The 24108-nt window shown below is 50.2% G+C and overlaps 1 protein-coding gene across 4 annotated transcripts in view; it reads right to left on the reverse strand.

Moving 5' to 3' along the window:
• The window catches only part of CPNE5 (copine 5), a gene marked incomplete at both ends in the record, with an annotated part of 90422 nt that overhangs the window by 40169 nt on the left and 26145 nt on the right, over window positions 1-24108 (reverse strand). For 2 of the 4 annotated variants that reach the window (XM_079713149.1, XM_079713148.1), the window contains 6 exons: window positions 3108-3171; window positions 3458-3508; window positions 5655-5714; window positions 7488-7564; window positions 7779-7818; window positions 9261-9364. In XM_079713149.1, the coding sequence (XP_079569275.1) occupies window positions 3108-3171; window positions 3458-3508; window positions 5655-5714; window positions 7488-7564; window positions 7779-7818; window positions 9261-9364 (396 nt within the window). The remainder of the gene's footprint in view (window positions 1-3107; window positions 3172-3457; window positions 3509-5654; window positions 5715-7487; window positions 7565-7778; window positions 7819-9260; window positions 9365-24108) is intronic. The other 2 variants (XM_079713150.1, XM_079713151.1) reach the window with 2 other exon arrangements.

The raw sequence follows: 24108 nt of genomic DNA on the forward strand, positions 1-24108 counted from the left end.
AACGACAGAAGCAAAGCCGTTCAGATGTAATTATTTTAATTCAGCCAGATGCTGGGAATTAGTCTCTTTTCCTTGCAAGTATTCTAGGGAAAGACAGAACTCAGCCAAAGATGCCCCAAAAGAAAAGGAGCTGACTATATCAAGAGGAAGGGAGGGAGCCCCCCAACCCCCACTTGCTCTGAAACAGCTTAAATCAAAGAAACTGCTGTCATCCCTGGATGAAGGAGGGGAAGGGAGGAGTGGGGAAGGAGGAGGAGGAGGCACAGCCTAAGTGGTATTAAACCCAGACTGTTTACCAATCCTGGAAAACTAGACGAATAACAGCACCCAGCATTGTCTAGAGCTTTAGAATTTCCAAAGCACTTTCACTTACATTACTTTCTTTAATTATAAACTAGGGAGGAAGTCACCGACTGAGTTATAAGCATGGGGGCAAACTGAATCTAGGCTTCAGGGAATTCAGATTCACCCTTTCCTAGACACCCACTAGGAGCCCAGCCCCTGCTAGGCACAGTCACCTTCACGATCTCCTTTGATCCTCACAGCCACCCTATCAGCCCCAGCATACATGTGGGGAAACTGAGGCTCAGGAAGCTTGAACAGAAGCTCTAGTCTATGCATCAGCTGCATTCTCTCCCTTGTTGGGACTCTAACAGCGTTGAGGTCGCCAGCATATATAGGCATAGGAGTTTTCATCATCACCTGCTACTAAACATTGGTTTGTGCTTCCTGTTCATTCAATCACAGATTCACAAAAGAATCCCTGTGATCACCTACTGCACGTCACGCCCTCTGCTGGGTGTATACTAGGGGGAGGTTTAGTCTTGTGGTCAAGTTCCTCCAGACCCACTGAGGTAAACAGACAAGTAGAGAAACCAGATTGAGCAATTGTGTTTGGGATGGTTTGGTCATTGTTATACTGCCCTGTCCTAACAGTTCTGTGTCTTATTCTCCAACTGGAAGCCCCTGAAAGCAGAGTTTGGGACACTACAGCCTAGTCATTAAAGACCCTGGCTCTAGGACCAGACTGCCTGGGCTCACATCTCTTCTACTCAGTGGCTGTGTGACCTTGGGCAGGTCCCTTAACCTCTCTGTAAAATGAGGACCATAATACATCAGATATTATAATACATCATTCTACGGATTACATTACATATTATAATACATCAGATAAATAAACTGATACTATATACCACTTAGCACAGTGTGTGTCTCAGAATAATCACTCAATTAATATTGGCTAACAATTTATACGTCCATACATACCAGTAGTTCTCAAAGTATGGACCAGGAACACCCAAGGGAGTCCACGAGGCCAAAGCTATTTTCATAATAATGCTGATAAGACATGGAGTTTTCTAGAAGTTATCCAACAATGATATCATAACAGATTGACTGCAGAAGCTGATATGAGAATACAGCTCTTCTGTTAAGCCAGACGTTAAAGCAATTTTTTTTAATATAAAGCAAAGCACTCTTCTCAATAAATGACTTTTATTTTGGAAAATATACTTATTTTTCAAAAAAGATGTTACTTCTGTTAACCTACAATGGGTTAAACTATTGTTATTTTTAAATGAATTAATACATAATTTAAATTTCTTTTTTTTTTTTTTGGCAGCACTGTGCCGCCACATGTGGGATCTCAGTTCCCCAACCAGGGATTGAACCTGCGCCCCCTACAGTGGAAGCGCAGAGTCTTAACCACTGGACTGCCAGGGAAGTCCCTCAATTTTTTTTTTTTTTTTTTTTTTTTTTTGCAGTACGTGGGCCTCTCACTGTTGTGGCCTCTCCTGTTGCGGAGCACAGGCTCCGGACACGCAGGCTCAGCGGCCATGGCTCACGGGCCCAGCTGCTCCGTGGTATGTGGGATCTTCCCGGACCGGGGCACGAACCTGTGTCCCCTGCATCAGCAGGTGGACTCTCAACCACTGCGCCACCAGGGAAGCCCAAGTCCCTAAATTTTAACTTCTAATATGGTAAATACTGATAGATAATGGATACAATAGTTATACTGCCTTCCCAGGAAGGTCAGAAAATGCTGTTTCTCCTCATCCCTCCCAGGCCCTCTAATCTGAGCTGGATCCAGCCCCATAGGAAGCTGAGTTCCCAGGTTACCCCAGAATTGGTCTTGTGCTCACACTGTCACTGTCTCCTCCTTTTCTCCTTATGACACTCTACGTTCTCACCTGTGGCTCCTAATTAACCTAAGGGGCATGCAAGCCTGGGTAGTTTAGGGGAATAAGCCTGGGTTTCAGAATCAGGCTGACCTGGATTAGAACCCTGGCTCTACCACTTATTGTCCTTGAACAGGTGATTAGCCTCTCTGAACCTCACTTTCCTCATCCATAAAATGGGAATAACAGTGGTTACCCTACCTCTTAGGATTGTTGTCAGAAGTAGTGATAACATGTAAAATGCCCAGACATTGACAGAGAGAAACTATCATCATTACTGCATTTTATCAACATTATTAGCTATTGGGTCCCCTGAGCCCCTTCTTGGGTGCTTGGCTACCTGCCAGCTGTCCCCATCTCCTTCTTTTCCACAGTCCCACAGAAGAAGCAAAACCAAGGGCTGCCTAGGATTGCAGACTCTGGCTTCCCAACACACACACACACACACACACACACACACACACACACATACACACACGCACATACCACATGCTCTCTCTCCCTCAGCCCCATGCAGGGGTGTCACCCTACTCCAGAGCTAAAAGTGAAAAATGACAACTAAATGCCAAGCGCCCAGGCTCCAAGAAAAGGCCCCTCTGTTGCCAGTGTCAGTGCCAAGGCAGTCTTGGCTCAAGGACAAGTGAGCGGTGGCCATGATGGGGAGTGGACCAGGGCTCCCAGCCCAGCTCTGCTGCTGACTGTGGGCGAGTTTCCTCCTGTCTCTGGGCCTCAGCTCAGCTGTAAAAAGGGAAGACACCTTCTAGCTCCGATGTTGTGGACTTCTACGACAGCCAGGTCAGACTGAGGAGCCCTGTCTTCCCCCAGTCCCTCCAACGACACACAACGGTCACAGAGAGGCCAGCTTGCTCTCTGTCACTGCTTCATCCCCACCCCTACCAGGTCCTGTCCTGGAGTCCCTCTGCCACTCACCCTGCAGTTGCTGAGCTCCTCAGCGGACAGGATGATGGTGCCACATTTCTTCCCTGGGACACCACTGGGAGAGGAGAAGATGAAAGAATGGAAAGTCAAACAAAGACAGAGCCGCAAGCCTGAACTCTCCCTGAATCAGTCCTCTTCATCCTCCTCCCGCCCCCCCCCAACCATCCAGCAGATCTGCCCCAAAGCCCCTAAGAAGACACAGTCTCCTGTGGCCTAGGGTACTGCTTCCTGGGCCAGGCCCCCAGGCCTGGAGCTGCCCCGCCCCCTGCTCCCCAAAAGCCCGCCAAGAAGGGTACTGTCTGCAGTGAAAGTCCTAGAATTGGAAAAGCATCCAGACTCACCCGGAGGCTTCCAGACCAGTGGTCCTCAAACTTTCCATCCAAAGACCACTTCTGTGGGCAAAAGACCTCGTGGGCTAGCCACCCCACCCTGCACCCAGCTGATCCCCAGAGTCCTGGAACATTCCAGCTCTGAGCCACTCTGATTCATCGTAGGTGGGAGAGCAGTAAGAGGGGGTAAAGCAGGAGGACTGGTATGCTCTTGGTGGCAGCTTGCCGGGCCCTCTCCCATGGCTCCCTCCTCTTAAACTTCTTGGCTGGGGTCTCTCTGGGGGAGAGAGATCCCGGCCAACCATGTGCCTCCTCTTTGAGGGAGGCAACCAGGACATGAAGTCAACCCACCCAGAGAATCCCCTCTAGGAGGGCAATTCCCAGGGTGGAGCTCTACCCAGGGGATCTGCACTACCTCTTCCTTTGATCAGGAGGGCCCCCTCCCCCAGGCACCAGCCCATCCCACTTCGATTGTTTAGGACTAACCCAGGGGGGTCCCAGTGCAGCCAGGGGCCACTGGGAGGGAGAAGAAAATGGCATGTTGTCCAGTAGCTGTGTGACTTTGGGCTCACTACTACACCTCTCTGAGTCTCAGTTTCCTGGCCCATAAAATGGGTGTAATTGTAGCATCCATTTTACTAACTAATATGCACACACACAGTGCCTGGCACAGAGAAGGCCCTCAAGAGCACCATTTCTCTCCCTGCCCTGTTTCCTTTACAATTGTGCAAAGCTGATAAAATCCAGCCCCACACTTGGGCCAGCCTCAGGGCCACCAGCATGTTGACTGTGGATCACATTTTGAGAACCATTGATGGAGCTCTCCCCAGTGCCAGCTCTTAAAGGGAGAGGTTCTCAAACAGGGGAGGCATGGGAGCCGGCCCTGAAGGCTGATGAGACAGCCCAAATCTCTCCAAATCAGGTGAGCAGAGCAGGGGCTGCATCTCGAGGTTCCCCTGCCATAGGCAGGTGGCGGTGCCTGACAGCTTGTCCCCCTACACTTGGGCAGCTGAGCTGAGTAACCCAAAGCCCCTCCCTACCTCCCCCGCCCCCCAATCTGGCCCTCCTTGCTAGTAAAGATTGATTTGCTTGACCAGGGAGATAGAATCCTCACACCAGCCTCCTCTGTCCAATGGTACTCCATCTGCTCCTCTCTTTGCCTCTTAGCCCCTCTTCTATTTCCAATTTTTCCTTCCACGCTCTCAAGCCCCAATCTGCTCCCACCTGCTCGCTCGGCCTCTCTCTCTCTCTCCCTCCCTCCCTCCCTCCCTCCCTCCCTCTGGTCTTTCTTGCTCTCCCTTTCTGTTTCTCTCTCTGACTCCTGCTCCCTCTCCAATTGCTGCTTCTCTACTCTTCTTATAAATTAGCATCCATATACTTCCTGGGCTGTGAGCATCCCTGGGTCCCCTGAAGGCCTCTTTCCCACATCCCGCTAGTCTGGTGGCCAATCCAGCTGCTGGGACCCCAACTTCTAGGAGCCCTCTGCAAAGGCCAGTGGAGCTTTGCTTACTCAGCCAAAGCGCTCATCTCCAGAGGCACCTCCAGGCTGGTCCCCCAAGCAGATGCTCCCTACCCTGGCTCCCCCACCCCTGCCAGGTGAGGACCCTTTCTCCAACCAGGAGGGGAAAGGGAAAGAGTGGGAGGGTCTTGGTTGCCATATCTGCGTGAGGCCAGCCAAAAGCAGACGTTCAGGGTGGGGGCTGGAGGAACAAGGCCAGCCCGCCACTGCTGGTAAGCAAATGCAGAGAGTAAGGATTTAGCGGAACCTACTCTGTGAGCAGGCTGACATCCAGCAGTGGAAGCAATGGAGAAGAAGACGGGGAGGAGATGAAGAGAAGAGAGGGGAAAGGTGAGAGGAGGTGGGAGGTGGAAGAAAACTGGCCGGGGGGAGAGGAAGGGAAGGAAGAGTGCCCAGCCCCTGCTGATTCCCAGAAACAGCCCCTACCTCTAAGCCCCACCTTGCTCCCTGAAGTCCTATGAGCCACTGGGGCTGGGGATGCTGGAGCTCTAGCCTGGACGGGGGGGGAGGGCCAGCTGTGGAGTGGCCCAAAGTGCCACTTTAGGAGGGACCCAGGACCCTCTCTGTGTCCCTGACCAGGGCTGAAGGCACAGTGGTAGGAGCAGGGACTGGGCCAGGACTCTGAGGCCCCCTCTGCAGAGCTGGCTGAATGTCTGAGGACTCCAGGGCTAGAGATGTCTGGTGGCCTACCCGTTGGATACAGCTGGCATGGGTTTGCCTGTCCTGGAATTCAGGCTGAATGCTCCTATTCTGTGGAGAGAGAGAGAGCAGGTCATGAGCTGAGTATCCCCATCCTGAGAGGCCAGAGCACTTGGCATCTAGATTCTTGGAGACAGGTTTCTGTTCTGGGTCAAACATCAAAACAGGACCAAGAGCCACAGGCCAGAGGAAGGAGAGGTCTTCTTCCCAAACCTTGTTGTGAAGCCCTGGGCAGCTCCACCCCAGGGGTTCTCAAAGTGTGGTCCCCAGGCAAGCAGCATCACAGCTCCTAGAAATGTGTTAGAAATGTAAATTCTCAGGTCCTTGCCCAGACCTGGGGTTGGAGCCCAGTAGTCTGTACTAAACAAGCCCTCCAGGTGGTGCTGATGCCTGCTACAGTTTGAGAACCTCTGCTTTACCTCTTTGAGCCTCAGTGTTCGGGCTGTGAAATGGGGAGATTGCTGAGATAATCACATGAGGCCATGGAGACAAAAGACTGTCTGGTTCAGAACAGATGCCCAATGAAAGGGAGCCATTCATAGGTCTAGCCTGGGAGACAACTAGACTTAGACACATGAAAACTTCATGTGTCTTCAGTGGGGAGAGTAGATCCCCCTCCTTCACCAACACCCAGCATCTCGACATTTTAGATCCCGCTTACCCTTTAAGGCTCCTCCCACTAGCCATCCCCTAACCCAAGTCTTCCTTGATCCCTGTTGAAGGTGTGTCCCTCCACCAAAGGAGGGTCAGGGGACAGCACACACCCAAATAACTCATGTGTATTTGATCCAGGTAGTGGGGAACTGACAGGGGCCGACACAAACTCACTCCCGGGACCCCAAACTCTATAAACTTCAGAGCCCCCAAACATAAGTTTACTCCCTGTTCTCAATAGATGATAGCTATTTATCACTATTTTCTGTGAACCCAGAGGAAGAGATGTTTGGGGGGACAGTGAGGCATTTCTGGGGACCCTGAAGTTACCACACATTTACTGGGGGTCAGAGACAAGGGCCTGGGAGAGAGACCCCCACACACACACACACAATAACACATTCTGCAGTTATTGATCACGGTGAGGGGACAGCATTCAGTGTGAACTTGGCAGAAGCAAGTGGGGGGCTTTTCTGCCCACCCTGCCCTATGACCTGGACACTTGTCCTAGTGTGCAGGCCTCTCTTGCCTGGGCCCTACTCCTGGGGCTTCCTGAAACAGGGACAAGAGAGGTCACCCCATCACCTGGCCAATCTGGCTTGTCCCTGAAGCCACCCTCACGCTCCACTGTGACAAGACTTGGGACTCCACATCCCAGAGCCTGCTCAGTGTAATAGTCTTCCCCTAAAAGCACTTAAAACTCTGTGATGCAAGGGCAGGGTGGGATAGGGAGGGCCTCACCATGCCCAGCTCTGGCCTCACAAGGTATGAACAATCTGAGGAATACTCTTTGTGAGTAGATCCCTGGGTTCAACTCCCAGCTCTTCTACTTCCTAGCTGTGTGGCCTTGGGCAAATCAATTTCCCTCTCTGGGCTTCAGTTTCTTTCCCTATACAATGATGGGGTGGGGTGTGGGAGTGGGATAGATAGTATCTCGGGCCATGCTAAGGAACATGGGGTTCTAATAACTGAGCCAGGGTCCCTCCAAGATAACTGGGTTAAAGGCCCTGCAAGGGCAAGGCCCACGAGGTCTCCTTATTTCCGATTGTCTGTTATGACTGGCTGACTGCTTTGCCCCTCCCCTGAGCCAGCCCTCAGCAAGGATGAACAGGAAGTTGGCCCATCACTGAGGAAGCAAACCAGACAGGTCCCACTCCCCTGAACACTTACGTGAGGGACTTCTCCAGGCGGCTCCCAGGGGACCCCACAATCTCTCCAAGGGTGCAGAAGGCCTGGCCCAGAAAATCCTGCACATCCAGGGTACAGAAAAGACCACGGTCACCCACTCTGCTCACAGCCATCCCACCTCCTCCATCACCCCACCCCTGGAAGTATGAGGGCTCTGAAATGACAGGATGCAGCATCAGACACATTCTGTGTCACATTGAAGCCCAAGGCCAACTCAGAGTCTGGCATTTAAGAGACTTTCAGAATTGCTGGGCAGGCACTGGCAGAACTCACGTGTTTGGATAAATCAGGACTCTTGGAGTCAACATCATATCTGCAGGGAACAGAGAGATGGTGAAGGCAGCTGGGGCATCCTGCCCCAAATTGCCTGGATTCTTGAGCTGAGCCAGGACCCCTGCTCCCCCAAAACCAGGCACCAACACAGTGGATATTTCTGGGAGTAATAGCAGGGAGATGCAAATGGGAGCCTTCTAAGGTGCTAGTCTGTCTCTTGATCTGGGTGGTAAATGGATATCAAAATGCATCATTGGGGTAGCGCTATTAAGAGTTGGGCACTTCACTGTATATAAGTTATACCTCGTTAAAAATTGAAAAAATAAAATAAACTTGCTCTGCCACCCTGGCTGGTTCACAGATACCCGAGCCACCCTGCTCTTCACTGACTGTTCTCCCATCTTCCCAGCTAAGGCTCAGCTGCCCTTGGACTTCAGTACCTTGCCTTTGACCTTCCCTGATTGTTCCCTTTTGCCCAGGCCTGCCCAACCTGCCCTCAGGCCTGAGCACTCAGGAAAGAGGGAGGCATGAATACCTGTACCTCAGCCCGCCACAGGCAGCTGATCCTGCAGCTGGGCACCTCTCTTCACCTGGGGCTGGCTCACCCACAGCCTCACCTGCAGCCCTTCCCTCCTGCATTCCGCCTCTACTCACACTGGCCATCTCTGCAGCCAGTCATTCTAGGTACAGACAACTCCTACTGAGGGGCAGTCATCATTGTGCCAGTCCCCTTCCCTGAGCACTTTCTCTCTCCAAAGTGTCACCAGGTGACTTCCCTACAATGGGCTGCATTGACTCCTCTGGGCCTCAAGTCCTCCTAAGTCATTTCCTTTCACTGCATTTTTTTCCTGTGCTCTCTCAGGTGCCAACCCCTTTTCTTCCCCACTCAGTCCACAATTCTCTAGGGCACAGTCCTTTCTAATCACCCTAGACCCTGAAAAAACAACAAAACACCACTCCTCCACCTGCTCATCAGACTAAAACCCCACCATCATCCTTAACCTCAGGAGAGGGGCACTCTGCATCTTTGTGATAAACACACAGATGCTTTGAGCCCCATCAGCCAAGTTACCTCTGCAGGAGGGGAAACTGGAGGGGACCCTCTCCCAGAACAAGCTTTGACAGAGGGAGAGGTCAATGGGGAGCTGGGGGGAAAAGGGCTCCCCAGAATTAGAGCTGGGTTGCGCCAAGATCTTCCCTCAACCCCCACCCCCGAATCAGGTAACTTGCCCAGCACCCTCCCACACTGAGACAAACGGGGGGGGGGTGCCTTTGTTCCCCCTCCCCACCTCCTGATGAAGGTGGGGCTGGATTCAGCTAATTGTCACTTTTATCCTAGGCCAACCCTGGGTTCCTCTACTATCACAGCTCCCCCCTACCTTCCCTCGTGAGGAAACTCCCGCCCCACTACAGGTCCTGTAGCCCCACCTCCCATCCATGGTTCCTTCCCCAGCTCCATCCTCAGCACGATCTTCTACTTACAGGTCAAAACGGAGGTTCTGCTTCTCCTCGAAGAAGTAATCCACGATGAATTTGCGCACAAAGTCGGGATTGAGTGTGTTGTCGATGACTTCAGTGCGTCCGAACTACAAGAGGAGATGGGGCGTGGATCTCACGGCCAGGCTGGTGGAACAGGGGAGCACTGGGCTCGGAGCCCCTCAGTCCTGAACCCGGTAATGATGGAAGCCACGCCTCTCCCAGCTCCTGCCCCCACCCCCCCATCAAGGGGAGAGCTCCCACATCTAACAGTGGAAGCCGTCCACCTATGGCTCCAATCTCCATTGTCACTTTATTCTCCCTTTCTCTATATAGGTTCCTCTCAAGTGAGATGGTTTTGATACCTGGATACCTGAGCAGGCCTTTCACTTGCTCACCTCACTGCCTTTGCCTCCACCTGGCCTCCCCTTCTCAGCCAATGGCACATCCTCCACTCCTTCAAGGTCCGTTGCTAATGCCGCCTCCTCCAGGAAACCTTCCTGATTCCTCCAACCAGAGAATCACTTCTCTCTGAGCCACCACTGAACTTGTGCCACCTCTATGACCACCTTCCTTCTCTGACTGATTCCGCATTAGGTGTGTATTGATTTGATGCCCCAATTGTAAATGCAAGGCAGAGACAGGGACTGTGGGATCTTTTAAGGTCCCATCTCGTGGTATTCATGCCCTTGTGTAATCCCCTCCCCTTGAATGTGGGCTGGAGCTAGTGACTCACTTCTAATGAAGACTGGACTAGAGCACAAGTCACTTCCAAGGTTATGTTATAAACGACTATGGCTTCTGTCTTAGGCTCCCTCTCTCTCTTGCTTGCTCACTTTGATGAAGCCACATGCCATGATGTGAGCTGCCCTATGGAGAGGCCCATGTGGCAAAGAACCAAGGCTATCAGCCAACCCACCCCTGAGAATCTAAATCTTACCAAAGGCCACTGAGTGAACTTAGAAGTGGATCCTGCCCCAGCTGAACCTTGAGAAGACTGAGGCCCTGGCCAACACCTTGACTACAGCCTTGTGAGAGACCCTGACATAAAGGATTCCACAGAGCTACACCCAGATCCATGACCCTGTTGTTTAAGTGGTTAAGCTGTGGGCCAATCTGTTACTCAGCAATGCATAACTAATTCAGAGACTTAACTTTCTTGGTAACCCCTGCAACATATACACTAGAGTTTGGCACACACTGGACACTCAATAATTAAATCCCATTAAACTCCCTGAATGACTTAAAGTAAGTCACTCCCCATTTCTGGGCATGAGAATTACTTAAAGGGTTTGTTAAAACATAGATTGTAGGTTCTGATTCAGTGGGTTTAGGATGAGGGCTAAGAATCTGTACTTCCTTTTTTTTAATAAATTTTTTTATTTTATTTATTTATTTGGCAGCATTGGGTCTTCGTTGCTGCGCGCAGGTTTTCTCTAGTTGCGGCGAGCGGGGGCCACTCTTTGTTGTGGTGTGCAGGTCTCTCATCACGGAGGCCTCTCTTGTTGCGGAGCACGGGGTCTTCAGTAGCTGTGGCACGCGGGCTCAGCAGCTGCGGCACACGGTCTCAGTTGCTCCACGGCATGTGGGATCCTCCCAGACCAGGGCTCGAACCCATGTCCCCTGCACCAGCAGGCGGATTCTTAACCACTGCGCCACCAGAGAAGCCCAGAATCTGTATTTCTAAAAATGCAGGTGACACTGATGTTGCTGGTGCAGGGACCTCCCTTGGAGAACCACTGGGCTAGACTGTGGTCCACAGGGCTGGGAGCTCCCAGGAGCCTTCCCATGTCATGGAGGGGGGGCAGTGTGGGCACTGTTCCGGGCTACCAGTTCCATCAAAGCAGCTCTTTTACGTCTTCAATCCACTAGATATTTTTGGTGAGATTTTATTTTTAAAAAGGGACATGGGTCTAAAAGATAAAGTGTAAAAGCACTGTACACTCCATGATGGTAGGGCATGATATTCCCCAAACTAAACAAGATAGGCAGACAAAATGAAAATATTTTAAATAGGTTGTCAATCATTCTTAACATGTTTCCAGTTGTCTGGGACATAGCTAGGTGTCCCCTTCTCCCCTGAAGTAAGTTAGAAACCTGCAAAGAGAACCTCCCACCCAGGGCATTGTGGGGCCATCTGGGGAGCACTAGATTTGGCACCTTCCTGCCCTCAGGCCCACAGCAAATCAGTCTCTCATTCTCATCAATTCCATCAGCTAAATCTCTCCCCTCTCCCTGCCTCCTCTGCCTTGGCCTTGGTCTGGACTCTTCATTTTCTTGCCTCAATCACTGCAATAGCCACCTCCTGGCAGGTACCCCAGGTAGGCCAATCGCTAATGCTTAAGGACTCAGCTCCCCGGAAGTCCAGCTCTCTAACTCCCACCCCTTCCCTTGCACTCCCATAATCCTCCTCATATCCCTATGGCTGCACTCATCACAAGACCTAATAATGATCTACTCTTTCCATCCCACTAGACTGAGCTTCTCAAGCAATGGTCGGGGGGGGATCCAAGTTTTCCTCATTTTTGCAGTTCAGGACCTGACACAGTGTTTAACAGAGTCACAGGCTCACAGTCCCACATGATTATAGCACCAGCAGCTGCAGTAAACACTTCACACCGTATTACCTTATTTAATCCTTTTATGGCAGTCTTCCCTATTTTATGGATGAGAAAATGAAAGCACCAAAAAGCCAAGTAATTTGTCCAGGGTCACATGGCTAATAATTGCTGACTTCAAGGCACAACCCAGGCATTCTGGCTCACGTTCTCTAAGCCATGTTGCCCTACATATAAGGTCCTGAGGGCAAGGACAGCAGAAGCCCACTGCTCCCAGTGACTGGTATACAGTAGGTACTCATTGTTGAATGAAGTAAGGTTGAATGAGGAAATCGATGAGAGGGCCTGAGTCCCAACTTCATCACAAGCTGATTGTGTGACTTGATCGGAGACTTTCAAAGCCTCAGTTTCCTCATCAGAAGATGGAGAATAATACTCGTTCTGCTTGCTTCTTAGAGTTATCCAATTCAATTCAATTATGAATTCAACAGTTTTTAAGCACTTATAAAGTAGGCCAGGCAGTGTGGTGGGTGCTGAGTTACAAACATAAATAGAACACGAATCCTGTACTTAAGGACTTCTCTATCATAGGTGGGACAACTCAAACACAAATAACTACAATACAGTGTGACAACACTGTTAACAGAACTATATACAAAGGTCTAAGGCAGGGTGCTCCCCCCTAGCTGGGGAAGTGTGAAAGTTATTAAAATGTACAAAAAAGCAGATCACTGGGCATCCTGTTTCGCGTAGTAGTCCAGGTATCTGATTTCATAGAGGTCTGCATCGTTCATTATCTCTGAGCTACTTTACAACTCTGTAAATTATAGAAAGCATAGAGTAATGCAGATGATTTTATCCATAGAAATGCAAATGGATTTTCCTCAGTGGAATGCAATTGATTATTTGATTATTACCCTGTGGATACAGACCAATTTTGCAGTTATTTGTAAATTCATTTCAGCATTCCTGATTTCATATATGTGTGTGTTGTTGGAATTATTTGAACCAGTTATAACATCTTTCTGGGTCCCTCATTGATTAATAAGTTGCATAAATCTTTGTCGTGTGTTCATTTTATATTTCTACGGGAATCATGATTTTATCTTTAAAAAATCGTATCCTTTAACAGGAGATTTTAAAAAATACCCATGCTTGGAATTCCCTGGAGGTCCAGTGGTTAGGACTCCGCGCTTTCACTGCCAAGGGTGAGGGTTCAATCCCTGGTAGGGGAATTAAAATCCCAGGAGCCAGGAGGAGTGGCAAAACAAACAAACAAACAAAAAAACACATCCATGCTCAAGCCCTACCACAGGCCAATTAAATCCGAATCTCAATGGGTAGGGCCTGAACAACTGTATTTTTTAAAAGTTTCCTACATGATTCTAAGATGCAGATGGAGTTGAGAACCACAGATTCTCAGTAGGAACATGGTAGGAGGAAGGAAGAAAACTAACATTTACTGAGCCCCTTACTGAATGCTTAGTAGATCAAGTGGATCATTGAATTATCTCATTCAATTCTCACAAAAACCCTGTGACCATTTACCCATTTTACAAGTGAGAAAACTGAAAATCAGAGAGGTTAAGTGACTTGCCCAAGCTCACACAGCTAGGCACAGCTGGGATCTAAACCTACGAATGTCTAACTCCAAAGCTCATTTTATATTTATATATATATATATATATATTTTCTTAATTTGAAGATCTAATTGGCTTTATTAAATGACTCACGAATCGGGCAGCATCTCTTCTAGGAAGCACAGAGATACTCCCCAAGGCTCATTATATTTTTACTTCATCTAACTGCCAAGAGTCCTCAAGCATTATGAAAGCCAAATAAAGATGAGGTTTACTTCACAAGCATTTATAGAAGCCTCCCTGTGTGCAAGGCCATGTTCAGGACATTGAGTTGAATAAGACTAGGTTCCTGCCCCACCCCACAAATTCCATAACGATCTTATAACCCTGGTTGCAAAAGAGTTCCTGCATTTTCCTCTCCTGCCCTTTCTAATTCTTAATCTCGCGTGTCTTCAGATGCAAAGAAAATTTCTCCTAATAGCTTTCTAGAATGTAGACTATTCCAGGAAAACACCCAGGTTCGAGAGAATCCTCTCTTAAGAAAGGGACCTACCTCCTCCTCAATGCACTGCCTTCCTCTCTCAAACACAATAAAAAAATCCCTCCGGCAGTATTTTATATAAACCCCAGCCCAGAAGGGGCAAGTATTCCTTTGTGCAGCCTTCCATCTCCCTCCACTCCCGGCAGAGACTCCAAGGAAAACACCCATTAGGGAAGATGACAGCACTGCTTTTAAAATGGCACTTGAAGCTCAATAGGGGGAAATTCCCTAGAGATTGATCTCTGCTGGAGAAGAAAATGGAGTTCCCCTGGAAACAGGACACGGAGGGGGACTCCAAGGGCACCCAATATCTCCTAGAGCAGGAAAGGGGACAAGTGAGCCTGGCTGGGCGGTGATAAATTACCAGGACCAGGGGTAATTAACATATATGCACATCCTAAACTACTGTGAATGAAATCTTAAACCCAGGGACTTACTAAAGATGTTTTATAGCCTTCATTACTTGGGCTAATAACAAAGGAAAAAAATGTGAAAACTTGGATTTGAAAAATCCAACAAGCCACTGGGTCCGTGTCAGACCCAATTTATATCCCTATTAATGACGGTCAGAACACAGCTGAACTGATGTTTTTTTTAAAAAAAAAGGAAAAATTAATTTGGTTGTATTTCGTTCTACATAGAGAATTAGAGATTTCAAGCCAGCAGGGACTTGGAGAGATGAGGTTTTAGCAGCGGGAAGCACACAAAGGCACGAGATCTGACTCTGCTAAGGGGGGCTTGGGGAGGAGGGGAAGGTAGGTTAACCCCTCACCACTGGTAATCCTGAGCCAAGCCAGCCCTGAACGCCCTTCCAGGTCCCTGGAAGGACCTGTCCCTCCCTCCATTCCATTCTGAAGCCCTTTGTCCACACTTGGTCTCTAAGGATGGGAGGGGGCCTGACACTGCTCAAGTCTGGGGCACAGACCACCAAACACTGGTAGGCACAGGAATTCTCTGATTAACAAAGCTGCAGGGAAGCCCAAAATTTGCTTTGTTTTACCAAGTGATTCTGATGCAGAGAACCCTAGAGAATTGTTGGGTAGGTGGCAAGTGTGGACTGGGGAGGCTGTGGTGTGAAATTGGGGAAGGGGCTGAGCAGTCGGGGAGGTGAGGGGACTTTGACCCCAGGGGCTGGGACAGCCTCCCAGAGAGGAGAAAGTACAAATGAGAAATAAGCCTGGAAATTAGGGTATTCACCCTCTGAAAAGCTTACTTCTTGTCCCTGGCAACAAAACCCAGTGGGAAAAGCTCCTGACATGTCACAAAAGATGCTCCCAAGGGTTCCTAAAACCCCTATGACTAAGTCCCAAGAATATCAATTAAGCAGCATTAATTACATATCATCAGTTTGAGCGAGACCCTCAAAGGGGAGGCAGACTTGAAACTTCTTTGAGGACTAAATTAAGTGGCTCCCAGGGGCTGTGCTACACATAGAAGTCGAGATTAATGGAGGCAAGTGGGCAGCTGTCCCGCCAAACTGCCCTGCGACAAGGGCCAGTGCAGGGCTGGGATTGAGAACCCAGGTCAGGCAGTAAGGTCTTCCCTTCCCACATCCAACTACAAGGCCGGGAAGGGGCAAGCCTGTGTCAAGACATGGGCCTCCTGACCTGCAGGAGGCACTGGGCTGGCAGTTAGTCCTAGACTGATTTGGAGGCTTGTTCTCTGTGCTGGAGAGTCTCCTGCTGCCGCCCCACCCTGCCCAGCTCCTTCTCCGTCCTGCTCTACATTCCAGGAGATTGTTTCCCATCAAACTCCATCACCTGGTTCCCTTGCTCTGCGGGTTCCAGTTGGGTTTGGCCAGTGGGAGGCACTGGCAGATGGCAGATGGCAGATGGGAGATGGGAGATGAGAGGATGTGGGCTACTTCCTCTGTCTCTGGCCCAGTCTCAGCACCATGGTTCTGGGAGGGGCTGCTCCCCCCACACCCACCACCACGCTCACCTCTCACTCACACACAATAACATTGTCTCCTCCCACTGCCCCTTCAAGCCCGGGTGGAAACAGCTCCCTGTTGTTGCCAGGCCCTGGGTGCTGCACTGTCCCTGTGGGTGTCCTCAACCTCACCCGTACCTTTGAAAGAAATCCATTAAATCTCTTCAGTGAAAACAACTGAGTAGAATTCTCTTTCCTGCTGGGACCCTGACTGATATATTTTCTCTCTCATAAACACATTCACACACTCATACCATTTCCAGCTCACCTGAACACAAACCAAGAACGGTCCCCACCCCCACCCCATTCTTCTTAGACATGGTAACATTCATGTCACCAGTAAAGTGTGTGACTCCTGCCCATGCAGCCTAGGTACCCAAGGTCTGTGACAGCCCTCTGGGATGCAGGGTCCCAGCCCAGCCACCCTACCTGTGGGCCTTGGTGGGGACTCTCGGGGTCCAGGGCTCTCACCACAGCCTCTGCTTTGTAGAAAGTAGCCATCCCAGCCCCATCCACACAGATGCCAGAGAGCCCAGCAGGGAAGGGCAACTGCTAGATTAGAACCAGCTCTGAGTGGGCTGTGACACCCTGAAATTGAATGCAAATATCTGTACATGTCCTCATTTTCTGGGGAGAGAAGCCATGGTTTTCACCAATTTCTCAAAGGGAAGCAGAAAGCTTTAAGAACCACTAATTCTAGCTTTGGAAGGCAGATCTTAGGGGTTCCCACATAAGGCAGTAAAGTGAAGTAGTTAATAGAGCAGTCTGAGGCCAGGCTTCCTGGTTGCAAATTCTGGCTCTGCTATTCACTGGCTGTGTGACCTTGGCCAAATCCCTTTGTTAGGGAACCATTGACTGAAACTGCCCACCTTGGCCAGGCACCATGATAACCACTTGCATAAGTTTCTTGCAACAGGAGGTCCTGATAAGGAACATGGCGCTGCTGCTGAAAACTAACTGGGAGAATGTGGGAGGGGCCAAAAGGAAGGAGGAGACGCCAGCCCATAATATGTCCTACTAACCTCCCAGAATCCTTTCGCTGGAATCCATCTTGGCTGAGAGATGCACGCACCACCAGGAAGGACCCTGAGTCAGACCAAATCTGGGCCAAGCAAGATGACTGGCCAGAGACAACCCGGAAACTAACCCCATTACCATAAAACCTGAGACTGTAAGCCACGTGGCAGAGCAGTTCTCCTGGGATCCCTTAGCCTGCTGCTCTCCACCCAGGCGCCCCATCCCAATAAAGTCTTTTGCTTTGTCAGCGTGTGTGTCTCCTCAGACAATTAATTTCCGAGTGTTAGACAAGAGCCCACCCTTGGGCCCTGGAAGGGGTCTCCCTTCCTGCAACACCTTCACCTCTCTGCCTTAATTTCCTCTTCCATAAAATGGAAATGACCATTTATCCACACCTTATAGAGTTGTTGGAGGCTTAAATGATTTAGTGTATGTAATATACTTAGAAGAGAGCCTGGGACATAAAACATGCTCTGTAAATTTGTGATTCCACACTCTGGTTCTTTATAAATCCCAAACCCTGGCCCAGCCACCCAGGAAGTATATATCTCCCAAGTCTCTGAACTCAGCCCTGTCTATGAGATGCTCCTGGCCCTAACCGCTAACATTTCCTACCTACCTTCCATGCCTGAGAAGGTTTCTATCCTCCATCTAAAGGGGTCCTCTGTGCTTAAGTCCCCTGGAGGTCCCAGTTCTGTGTGGTTTCTCTCCAAATAACTTCCACATATAGGGTAAGGCTGAGGGGAAAGTTCAGGGCTGGCCCTTTGCTCTTACAAACTAACTGCTCCATTAAGATCAAGGCTCTGCCCTCCCTGTGGGCTCCCCTCAACACCTAGCAATGCCCCAGGCCTCAGTTAGAAAAAAGGCAGTAGAATGTGTAAATTTTGCTTAGCCTCCCAGGCCTAGAGAAGAAAATTCACTCTGGCCACTGCAGGAAAGGGAAGGCAGGAGGAGCCCTTGGGCAAGGAGGCTGCTAGTGAGAATGGGGGGAGTGGTGCCCTTGGCCCACTCATCCCCAGCTCAGACACTGGAGATGCAGAACAAAGGCAGCCTGGGAAGAGGCTCTCTCTGTTGCTTCCAGATTTCCAAAATCTGGTCCTCTTCTTCCTCACAACCCACTTGCTGGGAGCAGTGACAGCAAGCAGCTCAGGGATGTCTCCCAACATGTCGGTCAACTCCCCACAGATGCCCATGGCTGGTGGGGTGGGCACTGGGGGCTGGAGCCAGGGAGGTGCAGAGGGGTAGCCAGGCCAGTGGCCCAGGAGCCCCACTGGCCAGGGTTCTGTTACTTATTATCTATGTGAGACCACCTGGGTAACCCCTCGGAAGGTGCATTTCCCCATCGCTAAAACAGAACATCCTTCCTTCTCCAGGGGAAGGCTAGAGGGAAATGTGCATGAAAGGCTGCACAGAGCATCTGCTGCACAATTGGTCTTCAATACTGATAACAACTGTCACCAAGCCCTACCAGGTAGGTGCCAGGTGCTAAGTGTTTTCCATATATTAACTCATTTAATATTCATAATAACCTTATGAGGCAGTACTATTATCATCTTCATTTTACAGAAAAGTAAACTAAGATAAGGCTCAGAGAGACTGAGGGACTTGCCCAAGGTCACACAGCTAATGGGTGGAAGGAACAGGATTCAACCTCAGGCATTCTGGCTCCTAATCAATTAGGAGTTGATCGAGTCACTCAACAATAAGAGGTTAACACTGTGAATGAGGCTGGGACTATGTCCTCTCAGTCTTTACCCCAGCCCAACCTCTGAACTTCTTCAGTGCTGACTGTCCCTTCCACCTGGTTAATTCTTCCTGTGGAATTGGGTGGTTCTACAGGTCAGGTGGCACAGGTGAGCGCCCCTGATCTATTCCTCTGCTCAACCCCCACCGCACCTCTAACCCCTACACAAACACACACACACACACACACCCCCCACAGTCCTGGTCCTTCCTATGATTTCTGTGAACATTCATTGACTAACAAGTTGACTCAGAACTGAAGATTTTAGGGCCAGAAGGAACCAACTCCTCTCAACCAATGAGAAAAGAGAGGCAGGGAAGTGGGGATGGGGTGCTCTGACAGAGGTCACATAGCTGATTAGGAAACGGGCGGTGACTAGAGCCCAGGCCAGGCGGGGCTCTGGCTCTGAGCAGTGCCCTCTTGTCCCGGAAGCCTGTCTATGCCCTCCTCTCCCAGGTTTCTCCCTTCCATCAAATCCTCCTCCTCCTTTCGCTTTGTATCGTGACTTCTCATCTTTACTACACTTCCACACATTCATGATCTCATTTAACCCCCCACTGACCCCCATGGAGATGATTTTATTATCATCTCCATTTTACAGATGAAGAAACAGAGCTCCAGGAGGCCCGGGGGGAGGGCCAGGGCTCCCAGGAGTGACAGGATCGCGGTGTTCACGGCGATCCTCTGCCTCAGTAGTGAGTGGGTGGCTCTGCAAGCCTGAACGATCTTAACGGCCCCTGATTTAAGCAGCTGTTGCCTTTTTACAAATTACAGCTGGATGAAGCCTCAGAGACCTTCCCCCACAGCTGCGAAGCCCCCAGTGACTGTGCTGGCCAGGACAGAAGGAGGCCAGAGCTGACAGACTGCTATCTACCTCCAAGCTGCCCACCCTTCCCCAGCCGGAGCTCCCCTATAATTTTCATATATTATTGATGGCTCCTTAATGCCATATTCTAACATCTTGCCGCAGACCCCAGCCCCTGGACCCTCATGAACCATGTTCACTGGGATTAAAATTAGAGGCCAGAAATCTATCTGACTCAAATACAAATAGGACGAGGGAATCTGCTTGGCTCTGGGAATAGGGGACTGGGTGGGTGTCCAGGGCTGGGGAGAATAGCCAGAGGTCTGGGCATCAGGCAGGAGGACATGGGTTGTGGGGATGGGCACAGAAGTTCCATGCCAGGTCCACCACCGTCTTGGGTCTGGAAATTTCTCTCAGGTTCTCTCATGGGAGGGGTCCAGGATCCTGTAGCCATCTCTTCCTTGGAGAGTAAGGAAAACGAGGCCCAGAGAAAGCATGGGGCTTACCTAAAGGCACACAGAGTGAACCATGACTTCTGTGGCCTGGTGGCCTCCCAGACCATTTCCTGTTTTGTCAAGGCCTCTAGGTGAGGAAGGGCAGAGGTGGAGATGGGAGACCTGAGGCTCCAACGGCCTTCCCAGTGCTCAGGCCTGGGCAGAGAAGGTTCCTGTTCTGGCCCCACACACCAGTAGTGGCCTGTGAAATTTTATCAAGCTTTATAATAAAAGACTTCCTGCCAAAAAGCTTAGTTCCTAATTAGCCATTGTTCCAGATAATCTGTTAAATTGTCCCAGCTCCTGGGGGAGTGGCCTTTTTACCAATTAGCCTGGCTGCCAACCTGCTGGCAAAACACTCTCCACTGGCTTGTCCTTCTGGTCCTGCCTGAGCGGCTGAGCCTTGGGTCTGTCTGCAGCACTTTTGGGGGAATGGGGGAGCCTGAGAAAGCCTGCCACAATAGCACCTGTCCCCCAGCACACCCCAAAATGTCTATGATTCCTATCAAATGGCATCAAGACGTCTGACATGATAGCATCAGTGGTTCCTTCCTTATACACCATCAGTGAAATGATAGCATCAGTGGTTTCTCACTTAAAGGCTTCTTATAGGAAGAGCCATCATTGAGCATTCTCTATGTGCCAGGCCCTTTACATGAATTAACTCCTTTAATCCTCACAGCAGGCTTTTGAGCCTAAGCATTTGCCTAAGCGCCCCAGCTGGGAAGGTGGTGGCCTGGATTTGGACCCAGTTACCTTGACTTCAGAGCCTGCGTTCTCAACAGTTCAGCTGCAGCTATGAAGTGTGCCTGGACACTAACGCCAAAGAATAAATAGATATATCAGCTACCAAGGGACCTGGCCTAGATCCTCGGGGTTTACTAGAAAGGCAGGCTCCTTTCTTTAAAGGGAATCTTAGGCTCCCGCCTAATGTATCACACAGAACTAACGAACACCTCTGGCTGAATGGGGGGAGGGGTGGCAGGAGCCACACACAAATTCACAGTTGGGCCCTGAGGCACCACATCAAACCCTGGAGACAGAAAAGCCCATTTTGAAAGTCAGTGGCCTGGGCAGATGAAAGGAGCCCGGACTCAGACTCAAGACCACATCACACCCCAGCTCTGCCACTTGCTAGCAGTCGCTGGGCGAAGCAAGGACCCCCTCCATCCAACTACTTCCTCATCTGGGATGTGGTGAGGGTCAAGGCAGATCACACGGTGCTGCTGATGTGGAGACTGCATGGGTAGTAGGAATGTCAGTCATCCTCCTATAGAGGATCAGCAGGACTGGGGACAGAGCCGCCTCATAGCTTTGTCTGACTGTATTGCATAATAATAATATTTAAAGTATTGAGCACAACAAGGCACTGAGGTGATTCTGTCATTACGTCCCATCACAGCCCAATGAGCAGGCATCAGGGTCCCAGGGTCCCATTGTGCTGATGAAAAAAACTAGGACTGAGAGAGGTTATGGGAAGTGGAAAAGTCAGGATTTGAAGGGACATTGTAAGCAGGTTCTAAAGCCCTAACCTTAAAACTGGGAAAAGGTTGGGCTTCCCTGGTGGCGTGGTGGTTGAGAGTCTGCCTGCCAATGCAGGGGACACGGGTTCATGCCCCGGTCCAGGAAGATCCCACATGCCGCGGAGCGGCTGGGTCCGTGAGCCATGGCCGCTGAGCCTGCGCGTCCGGAGGCTGTGCTCCGCAATGGGAGAGGCCACAGCAGTGAGAGGCCCGCGTACCGCGAAAAAAAAAAAAATGGGAAAAGGTACCTGTGGACTCACCTGGTCCCTGAAGTAAGGCCTTGGTCCTAGACTGCCTGCTCCTGATGACAGGGAGTCAAGGCCCTGGAAATTCAGCTGTGTGACAAGGGCAAAATCCACTAAAGGCTGCCCAAGTGACCCAAGGCTCAAGAGGGACCTTTCTTTGCAGAGGCAGACTCCTCTCTGCAAAAAGGGGAGGGTCTGGAAAGCCAACACCATGCTGGCCTGGGAATCCACCTCCTAGCGAGGCTTGCCTCCTGCTTTGGGCTTTAGCAACAATAACAGTCCATTCATTACTTTAAATCTTTTGATAAAGGTCTACATTTTATGACGGGGGCCAGGTCCTGTGCTGGTCATCAGGGATCCCAACTGGGCTCACAGCCTAGTGGGCGGAAGGTCATTTCATTTCACATTTAAGCTCTTGGCCATTGGATCAAGCGGATCCCCACTGCCCTTGCCCACCCCATCTCATCCCAGGAGCTCCACAAACACTGCAAATTGTCTTCCTGCGGCTGCCCTTTCACCTACAATCTGCTCTGCACACAGGGGACAGAGTTATCTTTCTGAAACATAAACCTGGCTACATCACTCCCCTGCTCAAAACCCTCAAATAGCTTCTCATCACACTTAGAGCAGTGTCTGAACTCCTACATGGCCTACAAAGCCCTGCAGGATCTGCCTGTGCAACCTCTGTGACCATACAGTCCACTGTCTTTATTATTCACACCACTCAAACTGTACCAGTCTTTCTTTTGGTCCTTTGACAAAAAGAGCTTATTCCCACCTTGGGGCCTCTGCACTTGCTGTTCCCTCTGCCTGGAACCTCCCCACCCCCAGACTAATGCATGGCACCACTGGGGCTCAACTCAAATCATCAGCCCCTCAGCAGGGCCTCCCCTGACGCCCCTCTAACTAAAACAGCTCCCTTCTCCCAGGTAACTATCTCATCACACTGTCTTATCTTTTTCATAGCACTGATCAACCAGTACCTGAAATTATCCAATTTCTTTACTGACTACACTAAGCCTCTCCAGAGCATGGACTCTGCCTGTCTTGTTCTCCACTGTATGCCTGGATCAGTGAATGGCATATAGTAAGTGCTCAATAAATGCCAGTTCCCTGACTACTGATTCTGGAAACCCTGATAAAATCTAAGACCACATACTCCCAACAGGGCTCCCAGGGGGGCGCCGCCCTCCCCTCTGGAGCTGATCTCTAACCTTCCTCCAGCACACACTGGGCTGCAGTTGGACTGAGTCACAGCCAGCTGGCTCATGGACACGCAGGCCATTCCCACCCCCAGGTTTTGCTCATGTCGGGTCCCATTCCTGAAATGCCCTTTCCTCCTCCCACCATCCTTCAAGTCCCAAGTATGGTGCTGTCTCCCCCTGGAAGCCTCCCTAGCCCTCTTGATCTCTCCCTGCTGTGAAGTGCTGAGAATTCATGTCTAAACTACTTGGGAGGCTCTTGGACTAGTTGTGGTCTGGAACTTGGGGCCTCAGAGAGGATCTGTTCCGACACCCTCAACAAGATGAATAAATGAGGCTTTTAAATACTCCTATAGGGCTTCCCTTGTGGCGCAGTGGTTAAGAATCTGCCTGCCAATGCAGGGGACACAGGTTCAAGCCCTGGTCCGGGAAGATCCCACATGCTGCAGAGCAACTAATCCCATGCACCACAACTACTGAGCCTGTGTTCTAGAGCCTATGAGCCACAACTACAGAGCCCACGTGCTGCAACTACTGAAGCCCGCGAGCGTAGAGCCCATGGTCCGCAACAAGAGAAGCCACCACTCGCCGCAACTAGAGAAAGCCTGCATGCAGCAACAAAGACCCAACACAGCCAAAAAATAAAAATAAATTAAATAAATTAAAAAAAAATCCTTCTATATATGTGTCTGTTCTCCCCAGCTCCCTGTAAGGTCTCTGAGGGCAGGGACCTCCCTGCTACAGCTTTGCACCCCGGAGGATACCACAGTGTCTTACCTAAGTTACTTCCCTTCTCTTGGCCTCCACACTGCTATTTATAGAATGGGCTACCTGAGATAAAGTGTATAAACTGCCTGCTACATTGCCCGGCACCATCAGTGATCTATTAACAAGAGCTATCTTTTACCAAGTGCCTACCTGGCTCCCCCAACTTATCCTATGTTATCTCAAATCCTTAGACAATCCAGAAGGTAAGTATTGTTAGTTGTCCATATTACATGTGAGGAATCTGAGGCTCAGAAGGTATAAGTGTCTAGGCCACACAGCTCTAAGTAACAGGGTCCTGAAACAAACCCAGGTTTGTCTGACTCTTAAAACTGCCCAGGACCCCACCCCTCCTCCGTGGTCTGGGCATAATCTGTACCTGCCTGCAAAGTTGTTATAAGGATTAGGGATGATGAGTATGAGATGCTGGATACATGGCAGGCACTCA

This window comes from Hyperoodon ampullatus (genome assembly GCF_949752795.1).
Source record: "Hyperoodon ampullatus genome assembly, chromosome: 10".
Classification (NCBI taxonomy): Eukaryota; Metazoa; Chordata; class Mammalia; order Artiodactyla; family Ziphiidae; genus Hyperoodon; species Hyperoodon ampullatus.